Source organism: Cyphellophora attinorum, assembly GCF_001299255.1.
Source record: "Cyphellophora attinorum strain CBS 131958 chromosome Unknown Contig3, whole genome shotgun sequence".
Taxonomy (NCBI): Eukaryota; Fungi; Ascomycota; class Eurotiomycetes; order Chaetothyriales; family Cyphellophoraceae; genus Cyphellophora; species Cyphellophora attinorum.
In genome coordinates this window covers 276,947-291,668 of record NW_017253231.1, presented here as the reverse complement: position 1 = coordinate 291,668, position 14,722 = coordinate 276,947, and the positions used below count along the sequence as shown (strand labels likewise).

At 53.5% G+C, this 14,722-nt stretch overlaps 6 protein-coding genes across 6 annotated transcripts; 4 read left to right on the top strand and 2 right to left on the bottom strand.

Annotated features, from left to right (window-relative positions):
- Nucleotides 1-1,450: 1,450 nt before the first annotated feature.
- AB675_8356 (uncharacterized protein) lies at nucleotides 1,451-2,446 on the top strand (the record flags this gene model as incomplete). The annotated part of the gene is made up of 1 exon (XM_018148795.1): nucleotides 1,451-2,446. One exon carries the CDS (start codon nucleotides 1,451-1,453, stop codon nucleotides 2,444-2,446), a length of 996 nt encoding a protein of 331 aa, XP_018004480.1.
- Nucleotides 2,447-3,234: 788 nt separating this feature from the next.
- AB675_8355 (putative hydrolase) lies at nucleotides 3,235-5,010 on the top strand (the record flags this gene model as incomplete). The annotated part of the gene is made up of 1 exon (XM_018148794.1): nucleotides 3,235-5,010. One exon carries the CDS (start codon nucleotides 3,235-3,237, stop codon nucleotides 5,008-5,010), a length of 1,776 nt encoding a protein of 591 aa, XP_018004242.1.
- Nucleotides 5,011-5,455: 445 nt separating this feature from the next.
- Nucleotides 5,456-7,270, top strand: AB675_8354 (uncharacterized protein; the record flags this gene model as incomplete). Its single annotated transcript, XM_018148793.1, has 1 exon — nucleotides 5,456-7,270. The coding sequence occupies one exon, from the start codon at nucleotides 5,456-5,458 to the stop codon at nucleotides 7,268-7,270; it is 1,815 nt and encodes a 604-aa protein (XP_018004326.1).
- A 382-nt stretch (nucleotides 7,271-7,652) lies between these two features.
- On the bottom strand, nucleotides 7,653-8,128 carry AB675_8353 (uncharacterized protein; the record flags this gene model as incomplete). Its single annotated transcript, XM_018148792.1, has 2 exons — nucleotides 7,653-7,957; nucleotides 8,005-8,128. The coding sequence occupies 2 exons, from the start codon at nucleotides 8,126-8,128 to the stop codon at nucleotides 7,653-7,655; spliced, it is 429 nt and encodes a 142-aa protein (XP_018004699.1).
- An 892-nt stretch (nucleotides 8,129-9,020) lies between these two features.
- On the bottom strand, nucleotides 9,021-11,582 carry AB675_8352 (uncharacterized protein; the record flags this gene model as incomplete). The annotated part of the gene is made up of 1 exon (XM_018148791.1): nucleotides 9,021-11,582. One exon carries the CDS (start codon nucleotides 11,580-11,582, stop codon nucleotides 9,021-9,023), a length of 2,562 nt encoding a protein of 853 aa, XP_018004182.1.
- A 1,394-nt stretch (nucleotides 11,583-12,976) lies between these two features.
- On the top strand, nucleotides 12,977-14,223 carry AB675_8351 (Aquaporin-1; the record flags this gene model as incomplete). Its single annotated transcript, XM_018148790.1, has 2 exons — nucleotides 12,977-13,480; nucleotides 13,528-14,223. 2 exons carry the CDS (start codon nucleotides 12,977-12,979, stop codon nucleotides 14,221-14,223), a joined length of 1,200 nt encoding a protein of 399 aa, XP_018004690.1.
- Nucleotides 14,224-14,722: the final 499 nt, after the last annotated feature.

Sequence of the window (14,722 nt, the reverse complement as noted above, 5' to 3'; positions counted from 1 at the left end):
ATGTCTGAGGTGTGTTGACAGCTTTGTGAAATCTGATTGTGAGTGAATAGGATCAATTGTCTGTCCAGCGACAGCTATCGGGGATTATAGCTCTTCGAGAACGAGTCTGACGTACATGTCAATGACGGTGCAGCGTGATATCATCTATGCAGACAGCTCGATTCTGCTTGCCGGCATGCCTCGTTCACGCCGAGTGCTCTGGTACAAAGGCAGCTGGAACCGACTATCATCTCTAAGGCGGGTGAAGTCATATGCAAGATAGCCCGCCTCGAGCCCGCTTCCACACAGTCGGAGAGTGTGCATCCGTAGCAATGGAGCACATACAAGCTGAAAATCGGACATCATTACCGCATCTGACAGGTACAGGCCAGCTAGACCAGCTGGCTCTGACACTCGCGACATGACTACCACATGCCGCACTGCACGAGGTGTTCGTAGACAACGCGAATGGTTCGTCCGTACGCGCCACTTCGTAGTAAGGAGAGAGTTCACGATGACTTGCTTCTGCAGCCCAAGGTTATTGAAGTGACGCGATCCGGTGGCGTAATTGGTTTAGCATTTTCTCAACAGCATTTTTGCATGGATATTAATCAGGTTTACCATACTTTAGCACATCGGCTCTTCGAATATTTGAGATTCTCATGGAACGTCCGGATATGGCGTAGGCAGATCGATCTGTTCAACGTCAAGAGTTGCTAGATCGATTCGCTAGCAGAGGCGAATCTCTGGGCAAGAGCGGGCCACGAATTGGCCAGATCCAGAAGCTGATAGATCCTGGATCAGAGTCAAGGGACCGGAGATCGCGAACTGCGAGTGAGAACAGCCTGAATCCGACAGTTCGTTGCGGTGTTGTCGAGAAATCATCCCATTTCGTCACAGCAAATTTTGCTGTGTCGTCACTTCAAGGTCGCTTCGAGGTCGCTTCCAGCCCGCTTTTAGGCTTGCTTGGCATTTTCTGGGGAAAGAGTCCCCTATTTCGGGCTCCTCCTTCACGTCCCGGGACACCATTGGAGCTGTTAATTCGTCTGTGTGATGTCGATCTTACAAGCCACGTCCCAGCAACATGATCATTCCCGTCCTGCCGTCCAACAGTTCAGCCTGGAGGTTGCTCCCGTGTTGTGGCTGTGATCGCGCCGATTGCATGAGGCAAGTTGAACCCCTTTCGTAGACAGCCATGATGTCTCTATGCATTATGACATGCACCTCTTCCGTTCAATCCGCCCGTTCAACGCGTGTCGAGTGACCCTGGCCCACGAAGTCAATAATGCCGAACGTCGTCGGACTGGTTAGGTCCAGGCTGCGAAGCGGCTCTCGACGCGGGCAGTCTGTTGACGGCATTGATGTCGTGGTAAGCGAAGGCGGGCAACTCGTCAGACAACAAAGCCTACGCCAGCAGGCGCTCGCTGAGCCGACAGGAGATGACATAGCCATTCACACCGTACAAACGAATATGTCAGCGCGAACGCCTACTGAGCTAGACCCCTACATTTTAGCAAATTCGCTACAGAATCGCGAGCCACTGCCGCCGCTCCCTCCTGCGCCCTCACTGCCAGAGACAGCCTTCCCAGCACGACATTCTTCGCTGCACAATACTCGAGCATATCAGATCAGAGCACATCGTAAGGCTGCAAGTCAGGACCAGGGGCTGGACAGCATAGCGCCTCAAGATTTCCACCGCAGGCACTACACAATTTCGTCACCAGACATGCCCGATGAGTACAACGTGGCACCCGATTACTTTGGGCAGGAGCCAAACAGGACTGCACCCACAAGAACCGCAAAGCTATTTGGCACGATCTCTAAGCATCAAAATCGGAAGAGTCTAAACCTACAAGATGACCGAGAACCGTCACGTTCTGTCCGCAGGTCCAGAGACATGAGTACAGGCGAAGATGTTACTCAGCGAGACGAGCCTGTACCGCATCGGTCAGACTTGGGCGGCATCGATGACTTGTCGGGGCTTGAGCAGGCTCTGCCCGACATTGAGCCAACGTCACCAATCAACCTTGACACGCAAACATCTTCACAACAGATATCTGAGCATGTTCGCCTGCCTCCGGGATTCAGGCCCGGTCATACAGAGCACACTACAGTCGAAGAAGTTTGGCATCCCGCCGTGGAGAATCAAACGATCGAGCACAGGAAAATACTGGTCACCCACCCAGAAATTGAACGAGACGTGCACATACACCACTATTTAGAGTATGAACAGCCGGTATATACAACTGAAATACTACCACCTAAGCATTACCGACTCGACGAGAAGACGGGGCAGAAGGTCGAGATTGAGGTTCCCGCGTACTGGAGGATGCCCACATCGTTGTCACCCAGAAAAGCCGACCTTGATGGGTTGATGCGAACGCAACGACATTACTTGGTCGACGAGGCGCATCCGTACGGGGCCATTGAGAGTCCACCTGCGACAGGAGTGACGACGTGGATATGATACCATATCAGTGCGAATTCGACCCAGTGTCACCATGCACCGCACGTGCCCCTCATGCTGGCGACATCGCAACCCTTGGAGTTGTAACACTACAGCAAGTGTGTGCAAATCTTTGGTACACTAGCGATCATGCACCATTACAGACCTGGGCGAGCTCGGCCTGGGGATTCAACTGTACCTGCCTGAGTCCACACAATGGTTGTCACCCGGAGACAGCGACACCACTAACGCGTGGAAACCAGTTGCTAAAGAAAGATCTCGGTAATTCAATATGCAGGCACCGACACTGAGCGGCACGAACGACCAAAAATGGACTAGCCCCATGGCGTCAGCGAGAGTTCGCAGCCACATCAAACTCCTGCTGGTGTTTGCCATTGGGCAAGCTGACATAACTCAGCCCTGCCAATATTTCCCCGTCGTCGTTAGGTTTAAGCCATCTGTTTTGTGCATACTACCTTGCGCACTCAGTACTCCGATGACATTATCTAATGCACGATGGTTCCTCGACAGCCAAGAAAACTAGTCTACGCTGCTGTGCGCAAGCCAAGGCATCGGCGTTTCGATGCCTACACTAAGTCGACATCAGCAAGGCACTGCTCAATTAGATCGCGCTGGCGAGGTCACTAGCCAACTCATTCGGGCAGAATGTACCGCTGAGATCTGGTGCAATAGCGTGGCCACGAGCAGTGCAAATGAGCTTCAGCGAGCAAAGCAATATATACGGTGGTCTTTCGCCGAACAACAACGTCTAATTCCTCCTACACAAAGTTCCATTGACAGTCTCAGCAATGGCTATTATCTTACTCCCTCTTGTTTTGCTGCCCCTAGCATTAGCTATTCCACATGTGTCGAGGGCATCAAAGTTCAATTCAACGATCGAATGGCGATCGTGCCCGGAAGTGAAGGATTTAGTTGATGCTTCGAACGGCGTAGAAGGAGCTCCTTTCGATTGTGCTACGTTACCAGTCCCACTCGATTACGAAGCTAATGATGGGGTCCTCCTCGATCTCGCACTCTTCCGCGTCAACGCTACAAAGGAGCCTGTACTCGGCACAGTCCTCTTCAACCCTGGCGGTCCAGGCGGAACTGGTGGAGAGAATCTCCCAATTCAAGGTCCAGACATTGTTGAGACTCTCGGAGGACAGTATCATGTCGTCTCATGGGACCCACGGGGAACCGGAAACACTCTTCCATTCAACTGCAATCATACACAATTCGCATCAACGCTCAGCAAGCGCGACGAAGCAGCTCACCTCATCAACACCAACGTGACCGAGTACTTCCTTAGCGAAGGATGGGAAGCCTCCGTTGCGTACGCAGATGCATGCTTCGAGCAGATGCAGGAGACTGGTCGCTTGATCGGCACTGCTTACACGGCTCGAGACATGCTCGCAATCGTGGACGCTCTCAGCGAGGGTGGGCAGCTCCGGTACTGGGGTCTGAGCTATGGCACAGCGCTCGGCAACTATTTTGCGGCCCTGTTTCCAGACAGAATCGAACGTATGCTGCTTGACGCAAACATGAACCCATGGGAATATCGTAGGGGTAGTTACGGGCCATACCCACAGGACTCGGACAAAACGTTCAACGCCTTCCTCGATGAATGCATCAAGAATGCCCCTAATTGCAGCCTGGCCACCTCTACCAATGCCTCGTCATCGGCCGACATCATCGAGGCCATCAATGCCAGCCCCAACATTGGATTCGCAGAACTCGCCGCAAGTGCCAGCACGTCTACAGCGGATTATTACGCCCTTCTGATATCCAAGTTTTGGGTTTTTCGCCGACTCTACGATCCCATAGGGTGGCCAACTCTCGCAGAGGACTTGGCGTTTCTCCTGGCCGGCAAAATACCCGAATCCCTTCTGCCCGCCAACACCACGGGAGATGCGCCTCCCAAGTATAACGCTCTTGCTCCGAATGCCCTCGATGGCATCCGCTGCAGCGATGCGCTCTGGTCGGGGACGACTGACCCGCTCGAAATTCTTGACGACGTCGAGAAATCTGCCAACACATCTCTTGACTTTGCAGACACTCTGTTCACTTCTACGTGGGCATGTGCCGCGTGGAAGCTACCAGCCAAAGAGCGCCTCGAGGGCCCATTCGAACACGAGACCAGTTTTCCCATCTTGTTCGTCAATGGCCTGTTTGACCCAGCTACTCCTGCGGCGTTCGCCGTGAACGCCAGTATGGGATACAAAGACTCGAAGGTTCTGCTGCACAACGGCTATGGACACGGTCTTATGGCAAATCCCAGTGAGTGTGTCAAGGGTTATGTGAGTAGGTACTTTATGGATGGCGAGCTGCCGGAGGAGAGTGGTGAGGACGGAGAAATATGCGAACGCGATCAAGGCCCGTGGGAGATGTACGCTGACAGAATAGCGGCTGAGAGCTCGGCGACGGAGAGCGCTGGTAGTGAGACGAGCAGTGCGAGTGGAAGCACAACCTCTGCTGCAAGCTCAGCCACCTCGACTGTGACCAGTGGTGCAATGGGGAGGCATACGCCTTTTATACATTACGTATGGCTGACGGCTGGTGTGTTGGGGTTGGCTGCTTTGTTGTAAATAAGTTATGGCTTGGCAGGTCAGTACAGAATTGTCGTGACATGGTAGTGGAGAATGGGGCCAATTTGATGCCGAAGATCTTACGGCTAGAGGTACCTAAAGATGGGACTTGTTACCTCCGTGGTACATTGTGCCTTCCATCTACGTCAATTGCTACCGAGAACGGCAAGGTTATTCTGGTTGTGATTCGCGAATGGCCCAGAATACAAGCCCCCAGCCGCCTTCGCTAACGCTCGCTTTCCAATAGGAGGCTGCAGTGACCTGACTAATCCTCGCATAGGTATACCTTTTTCCAGGTACCATTCATTGCAGAACATCGTCAATGGATAGACAGACAATAAACATAATGTTTAGCAGCACACGGGTTGAAAGTGCGCGACTCGCACGGCTCAGGCCGTGAGAGGGCATATGTTAAATACGCCATCGCGACACGACAGTAGAAGCAATGATCCCACCGCGGACGTTCCTGTTCATCAATCATGGCCTGCAATCGGATGATGAACGTCCACAATTTCGGGACCTTATGGTCCACATATCCAACTCTCACAAGAAGTGGCTCAAGAAACAGCGCGATAACAAGCTGAAGCAGAAGCCGCTGGCGGCGAGACTAGAATGGCGCATAACAAGTCGTCCACGGTCTGAGGTTGTTTTCCGACTTGATGGCGTTGAAAAGAAGGCGGTGGGCCGCAGATCTGATGGTACCAGGCTCAGGGCAGTCACCGATAACGAGGTCGGCGATGAGACAGGATCAACAGACTCGTCGAGTGATGGTTGCATTCATCGACGGACAGGCGGAAAGGCGTCAATCACAAGTCCCCGGGGTTCTCCAGCTCGCTCCTTCCACACATCGCCGCGCACGTTCAAAGGAAACTCCGACCCGTTTGCGGCAGCTGCGATCGACCTCTGCCCTCTATCTACAGCCGCCATCGCATCATCCGGCATGTTCATCGTCTTCCAGTCTCGACCGTCAGAATTGCACAGCCTGTTAAGGACGCATATCTCCGACTACGCTAATTCAGGCATCGACTTTGCAGCAAGTGTCTCCTCCAGTGCCGAGCTACACGCGCTGATAGCTGCTGGCTTCTACATTCAGTCCAGGGCTTCTCACGATGGGAAGCACTTCAGAGCCCGAAGCATAGGACATACCTGCAAAGCTATCAATCTCTTACGCGAGCAGCTACATCAGAGTGCCTCTCTAGCAGAACACACGAAACTGATCAACTTGATCATGTCCCTGGATTGTGCGACTGGGAACCTCGCATCAGCGGACAAGCATCTGAGGAGCCTAATCGGCCTCTACCAGAAAGGTATCCACATTGGCGACGCGCTCCACAGTACATTGCAAGCATGCGACGGATGGCTCTCAAGCTCGCTGCGGAGAGTCCCTCTCTTCGACCAGGTCCTGCACGATCCTGGTCCTCTTTCTGCGCAATGGTGGTCAATGGATCCACTAATAGCACGAGTTGTTGATTGCAGCCTTCCCGTTGCGAACGCCGACGTCCTCTACGAGTTCAATCCTACCATATACGGACGGAAGATCGATTTTCGACATGTCCAGATCATCAACAGCATATTAGTTTCGCAGCAACCTTTTCTAGGCAGAGAAGAGGCTGTGAATTGGATCGTGCAACGAACTCCGATCGTGGTTCACTTCAACGATTCGTTGTCGCGAAGCTTTGTCAAGCTCGCATCATTGCGGGAAGCAGAACACCGCCCATATGATGCCGCCCGCTCGTACCTGGAAGCCGCTGTGTCCCTGGCTCTTCTTCTTGGATCTTCTCTCGTTTACATATATCACACGAGCGCCTTGGACTATGGGGCTCATCTTACCTACATGGATTCCTTGTTGGACAAAGCTTCACAGCCACGGCAGTCTGACAACATCTCAACTCGACTTGTTTACCTGTGGGAAAATTTTGTTCACGCGATCATGATGGACATCTGTGCCGGGAAGCAGTCGTGTGCGTATTCCGCGCGGTCGCTCTTACGAGTACAGCAGATCTTCATGGACATGAATGTAACGGAACTGGATGCGAAGAGGGCGATATTGCGGAGGAGCGACTCCGTGTTCAATTACATCCCGGACATCGCAGAGGAGTTTGTGGCAACGCTGCACAGCGAGGAGCCAAGAGACAGGAACATGCCACTGCTGAGTGAGCGGAGGTGGGAAGAGGTGTTCAGGAACTACACTGGGCGGAGGGCGGCGGAGAAGGATGCGCAATTGATTGCAATTTGCAGGCGAGCTCTTAAGTGGGGATAACAGAACTTTCTTTATGGGTAACGCGACGCTGCAGGAGATGCAGCAGAAGGCTGCGATTTCAGGCAACTGAAAGCGAGTGTGTCAAGACCCATGAGGAACGTCAACACAGGACATCTAAAAGGAACTGGAGCGGAAGGCAGTTCATCAGTTCTCGTCAGTACCTATGTTCGATCTACAGCATACTTAGTAAGGATCCACTGCAGGCATTGGCTGGCCCCTGTCCGGCTATCGGATTGCCCGATGCAGAAATCGCCTGCGGATCTTCCAGAGTCTTGGCGAAGTCTATGGACTATCAGTATTCGATCGAAGGTCGCAGATGCTTGCAGCACACCTGAGTCTGGCGTAAAGCATTCTTCACGCATAGAGATGTTGGATGGTGCTATTATGTGTTCGCATCGCTCGAGTCGGCATGCGAACCATCCGCGCAGCGAGCAACAGCGATGACCAAGCTCAGTGGCCGGCTAGCATTCTCCGCAGTGACTTCGTTCGCGGCGGCGCTATGCAAAGCGAGGTCGTTATCGACAGCAACGTGATCATCAGTCACCGTATGGGGGTGAGCAGTGTCGGTGGTGGTGCAAAAGGTGTTGCCATTTAGTGCAGGAGAAGCCGGAGAGAGCTCCATCCTGCTGGTAGTGTCATTTGGCATGGCAATGGCTGTCTCGCTGTCGGTACCGTTGCTGTCCTGCCCTGCAGTGAGTCAGTCATTGTCGTAGACCGTACCAAGGTGCTCTTACCTGGTTGTCGATGGCTACAGCATGCCCAGTGCCTTGCACCTTGATAGATACCGACCAGAGCCAATAGTGCCGCTATGATGCCGAAGGCGACGCTAGAGATGAGTTCTGCGCCAGGTTTATCCATTGTGTATGTCAGAAGAGCTCTGCCCAAGCTTGAGCACAAACTTTAGGATAGTTCCCAATATAAGAGGTCTAGGTAGGTGGTTGTGTGTACGAATTTCGAGAAAAAACTGCATCTGTTTCTGAGAGAAATCTCAGAAACGAGCTCGACGAACGAGGTTGGGGAAATCTCACACATGGAGTGTCCTCTTCGAAAAGCCGAGAGGGGCAGTGTTCTTTCTGATTCCGAACATGACAGGGCATGGTGGCTCTTGTTCATTGGCTCACATATACCCCTTGGGCAATTGCAGCGATGCGGTGCGGTCCCCAGGGATGTGATGTGAGCGGGGGAGCCAGAGTGCTTGTTCATGAAACCGCCAATCGACGCCCGGACTAGATGCTTAACCTGAAGCCAACTGCCCGGATAGCCCAAGGCATTCTCTGACCAGCTGACTGCCAAAGAATCCCTGACTGCCTGGTATTGTAGAGGATTGCAAGTATGAGGTGATCGACAAATCAAAGCTCTGACCGAAACCTCGAGATGGCTAATAGGGTACCATGGTGGCCCTGTGCATTCTGCATCCTGGTAGCCGTTCCTTCCCGTTAACCTTGGCAGCGTTGACAAGATTGGAAAGGACGAGACTTGTCAGCAAGACAACGCATGTTCGCGTCGTTCTGTGCGATACACTTGCACAATGCGACCTCAAATGTGCGCATATTGCAGTGCGTTGATGCGATCATTCCTCAGGAATGGGGTATCAAATTCTGCTATGAAACAAAACAGTAGAGAATACCGTCCTAGACTGCAGGTCCGCTAGCCACATCTCTTTCGCCATCTCGACCTGTTCTTCAATGCTCGATCCCCTCGCTATGCTTGAAGACCATAGTGGTTGTACATAGGATAGACAAACGGTACTTCAGCGACTCCGATCGGTAGGGGTCTGCCGCCAGACAGTCTCACCGCTGAGCCGACTCAAGCTGGTCGCAATGATGTTCCGCCAGTTCGCTTGACGTTCAACAGGCTGAGGCAGCAACGGATCATCGATAGTCTGACCTTGCTCGATATCTTCGTCCTCGAGGTCTTCTTCTCGGACCGGAATGGGGATTGCAGAGCTAGGCTCATCGTTGACGGTCTGTGCGACTCTGTTCTGGATCTCGTCACTGGAAGGTGTCGGTTCTTCAGCCTCCTCGGCGCTGGCTCTTGCCAAACTACGGACAACGTCGCCTTTGCAGATCGGACAGGTTCGACGGCGGTTGACCAACCATGGTGTAATGCAGTCAACGTGAAACTCGTGACCACATGGCAATGACATGACACGAGACTCTCCATCGACGTAGTCCTCAAGACAGACGACGCATTCCACTTGTCGGACGTTGTACTTCCTCCGCTTGGCAGTCTTGCCTGGCTTTTCTGACGGCGGACTGCGCGACAGCGATCTCGACGATTCTTGAGCAGGCAACACAGAGCCGGCAGTCTGCGATCTGGGTCGGGGCCGGCTTGAGATGCTGGTCGCAGGCACGAGCAGTGGTGATGCCGCTGCGCTAGTGATGGGACTAGCCACTTGAGACGAAGTTGTCGAGGATGATGTTGACAACGTATGGTAAGTACGGACTGGTAGTCGCTCAACTAAAGACTTGGGCGCACGCCAGCGGCGCCGTCGTATCCGCGACCTAAGCATCAACAAGGCGTACACGACGGTCAGGGTCACAAGAGGACTGATGACCAGTACCAGCAATGTGTCGAAGAAAGGACTTGCTGAGACGCTTGTAGGCGTGAGAGTGACCCACAAGCCATCTGTGTCCGGCTTCTTTCTCGACTGCTCCATGTCGTGCCTCCCTGCTGACTTGTCGGTGACCGAGTTCTTCTTTGACTCCGCACAATTATGCCTCGATCGCAACCACCAGAACCATCGTCGGCCTCGTCTAACGTGTGTGGAATCTTTGTGAGATACGTGACTGCTCTTCTGACGAGACCCATCGCCAGACGTCATCCTTCCGTGCTCTGCAGAATGGTCGTCATACTCGCCACTCCCAGGAGTGATGCTGCCTCCCTGAAGAGCACCATTCGTTGCTTTCGGTCCTTTGACCGAGGTCGAGGTCTCTGCCGAGCTTTGGTCATGCTCTGCATTCTTGCCGGCTTCTGTTGTGGTCTGCTTCGTCTCGAGAACATGCGTGTCTCTCCAGTCTTGGATTCCAATCACAAAATCGTCGGTGGCGGCATTCGTGGACTTGGTCTTCTTGGACATGATCGATGTGGCTGTCTTGTGCGTCTTTGAGGTAGTTTGAGTGAAAGTCTTCCCGTCGGCAAGAGCTTGTTCTTGGCCCTGCTTCCGCTCGTCCCAATTGTCGGCCAAGACCCACTGTATATTGCCGCTTCCTGGTGGTCTCCTTGTATCTTCCTGATGCCATGAGTTCTCAGTCAGCCCTATGGCAGCCAGAGTGTCATGCATCCAGCCATGATTTTCGTCATGTCCATTTGCATCGCTGGCGGTGCGAGTGCTCTGGGTAGCGCTTGTAGTGGAAGTGAAGATCGGTCTTCCACTGTCACCAGGCTTGCCTGGCATCTCGTTCGAGGGGTCTTCGCCCTCTCTTTTCGACGGTACCATGCTGGAGAGCAGGTGCGCAGCGTTCCAGGACGTAAAGATGGACGGTATCGTAACGTTCGATGTATCACCCTTGGCATACATAATCGTCAGAGACGCGCCCTTTTCACGATCGCCAACAATCAAGGCCACACCTCCACGGCGCTGAACCCATTTCACTTTCTCGAGAAAACCGCAGCCACCTCGTGCGAGCAGCACGATCTTGCCAGCAATATCAGCACTTTCCTGTAAGGACTCAATGTCGGCATGCGTTGGAGATTTCGAACGTGTTGTGCCCGCGTTGGCAGGTTCTCCTTTCTTCCCGGGCTTCGCAGGCGATGAGTCCGGGAGAGGGCGATGCAGATAGTCATCTGTCCCGTCGTCGGAAGGCTCTGTCGAAGCAGCCTCATCTGTTTCCGAAGCGCCGCCATCGGGTCCTGACGTGTCTATCGAGCGTTTCGCCGGCTTGGTGTTCGCTGCAATACTATCCAGTCTCTTTCTCTCATCCTCACGCCAACCTGGGACATCTGAACACCCTAGCTCCCACCCAGCGATGTAGATCTCCTCTTCATCGAGCACGGCCTCATCACCGAATCCCCGGCCGACCCAAAGCTCGCCACTCAACCCCTTATTCGGAAGGGCGGGCCCAAACGCGGCAGGCCTGGCCAGGAAGAAGGTCGAATTGTCGTTGGTGACGCTGATCAAGGCTGAAGGTGGAAACAAGGACGACGGGGTCGAAAAAGAGAACAACGCCCTCAAGCGGCCCGTGCTCTGAGTGTAGCCAACGCGCAACCGGTCGGCGGCAGCTTCATGAGCCGAGAGTAATGACCAGCAGGTCAGAAACACGGGTAGTGCGACGAAGAAGGTCAATAATAATGTGAATCGTAGGGGCCTCATGATGATGAGGCAATGATATAATGCGCGGCGACAGGGGTGTCTTGAATTAATGCCGGCTTGCCAAAAGGTTGGTGCGAGCCATCAGCAAGACGTCGAAGTGTGGAAGTCGCGTCTCAGCCACGACAACGACGCGGAAGGCGAGACGAACAGAAACGTCGGTCTATGAAGGTTCGCAGTTCGCTCTAGGCTTCACTTTTCAGGTTCGAGTCAACCCTGAAATGTATCAGTCGCCCAATTCGCAAGAGGGAGGGGCTACTCGACAACGCTAGGCCGCTTCCAACTGAATCTCACGTGACTCAACGACTGTTGCGGCAGCTGCAGCTGCACCCTACACTCATTATAGAGTGGAGAGTCACGTCTTTAATATATGGTGTGCGCATCAGCGAGTGACTATGCAAACCATGTTCTGCACCGGCCTTTGCAGTCCGACCTCGACGAAATGCGCAACGGCTCGAAAGCCAGACCACTCACGCCACCTCACTGACTTCAGGTGCGGCAGTCGGAGTTCTTGGTAGCGGAAGTAGCCACCGATGCCAGAATGAACTCAATCTGCTGCCGTCCAGTAGCGCCAAATCTTTTGCACTGGTCATTTCGAAGTCATCTGCTACATGTCTTCTCCCGTACTCGTACTCTTCTTGTATGTGGAGGCAATGCAGCTGGGATCACCTGAAGCACAATGAGCACTAGTCCGACCTGACGGTGCTCGGCTGTGTGATACGCGTCATCAACTTTTTGGGTCGCGCCCCCAATGCCGGATAGTAATAGCTTAGTGGCTTGTACCCTTACCGTTAGGGGTACCGCTCAGCAGATCTTCACACCGCAAGTCGCCTAGCCTGGAGAAATCCACCACGGACAAGCACATCGCCTAGACTCGCCAAACAGCCTACAACCGATCAACAGATCACATCAGATGCCGTGCAAAGCGCAAAGAGATGTTTTACTGCATCTTCGAAACCGTATGGCGCGTAAAGGTCGATCTCTGATGGGTTGATTGCGGCCTAAGCTGCCGTATTCCGTCCTCTCGTAGGCACGAGCCTTGCAGCTAAGGTCCACATTTGGACCGATCAACCACATTATCGGCGATGAAGTCTCCAGCCTTCAGGACCATACAAATTCTGGGGGCACATCAGCACATTGGCGGCGATCACTGTCTCGTTTCATGCTCCTTGTCGCGTCAAGCGTGTCTGTGCCGCGCCCCATCATTTGACCAGCGCCTTTCAGCCCGCGTTCTGATGCTGGGCGCAGAAAATGTCTCCCAACGACCTCCTACGTAATCGAGGAGGTCTTCGACTTTTCTTACTCCATATCTAATCTGTGACACAAAGCCACTTTGCCCTTTGCCTGCGACTCATCTACCTCGTACCACGCAAGATCTCAGTGAAACACAACCCAAGATGGACAGGCTGTCTAGTCGCAAGGGACTCCTACCAGGTCTACTTGGTAGGAGGCAGCAAGCAGGGCAAGATGCTGCCGCCACAAATGGCCGGGTGGAGAAGATGTCCGGAAGCACAATAACGACAACGGGACATTCACCTCTCAAAATGATACCGAATCGGATTAGAAACCATTTCGTCGCAATGGCGGGCGAATTCGTTGGCACCTTCATGTTCCTCTTCTTTGCCTTCGCTGGCACACAAGTCGCAAACACTCCGGCGACCACATCCGGAAGTGAGTCAACGCAGCTGCCTCAAGGCCCGAACCCTTCACAGTTGCTGTACATATCACTCGCTTTCGGGTTCTCTCTGGCTGTTAATGCATGGATATTCTATCGCATTTCGGGTGGCTTGTTCAATCCCGCCGTCACGTTTGCACTCTGTCTCGTGGGCGCAGTCCCATGGGGTCGAGGTGGGCTGGTGTTCATCGCTCAAATCTTAGGGTCGATGGCCAGCGCTGGCGTGGTCAAAGGCTTGTTTCCCGGACCACTGGCTGTGACGACAACCATTAGCGGTGGCACAAGCGTGCCCAAGGACTGTTCATCGAGATGTTCTTGACTGCACAGCTTATCTTGACAATTTTGATGCTTGCCGTCGAGAAGCACAAGGGCACGTTCCTGGCGCCAGTTGGGATTGGGCTTTCGCTGTTTATCGCCGAGCTAGCTGGAGTGTACTACACCGGCGGCAGTCTTAATCCTGCTCGCTCCTTTGGTCCATGCGTTGCCAACAAAGACTTTCCGGGTGTGCATTGGATCTACTGGTTAGGTCCCCTGCTGGGCGCACTTGTCGCGAGCGGCTTCTACTGGTTCGTTAGGTCTCTCGAGTATGAATCAGCCAACCCGGGACAAGACTTCGATGACCTCGAAGCCAGTGCATTCAACCCAGACGAAGACCTCGCGAGGCCTGTTGTGCAGCCCAATGCCGTTGCGCCCGAACGGCCTGTCTCCGGCGATGGCGCTTTGAGTCCAACGAGAAGCCGCAGAAGCGGGAGTGGGCTGCAAAGTCCGACCAAAGGCTTAGACAGCTACATGCACAGCAATCAGCAGGGACTCGGATCGGAGCCCTACGGTGGTAATGCGGGCGCTGCTCAGCAGCCGTCCAGCCGCCATATGACCATTGGGGGCGACAACCCACATCATCAAAATCCGGAAACAACCACGGTGGAGGGGCCGACCACCACGACCACGACTGCAACTAGACGGTTTTGAGCCACGGCATTTCGTTGTAACAGCAGCCCAGGAATACTATCTGTTTCATCAGCGTTTTAGCGATCTTGAAGGTTTACCCATGTACTAGGTGCAAGGGAAGGTTTGCCTTAGCACAGGAACGAGGTTGCATGACCTCGAGTTTGATATATACCCGGGTACTGTGATTTCCTCAGAGGAATATAATCGTCTAGGTCGACCGAATTTCCCTTCAGCTAATAGGTCAAGGCTGTCCGCGAAGGTCAGGAACGCCTGAGCCCTCGTGACTGGAACTGCTGAGCATTGAGGCGGTAGGCAGTGATAAAGGATCCTACATGTGTGGAGGACAGTACCTACCATTGTGCTGGTCGGTATTTCAAGTTTAGCCAAATTTCAAGAGATGTACTTTTGGTGTTGCTTCGGCACTAGACCTGTCGCTGTAAGCTCAAGATTTTGGGCAGCTTAGTCACGCAAGTCACGATGGCTAAGCTTTTCTCCCCCAGAGTGGCGGCAAGAGCTTGAC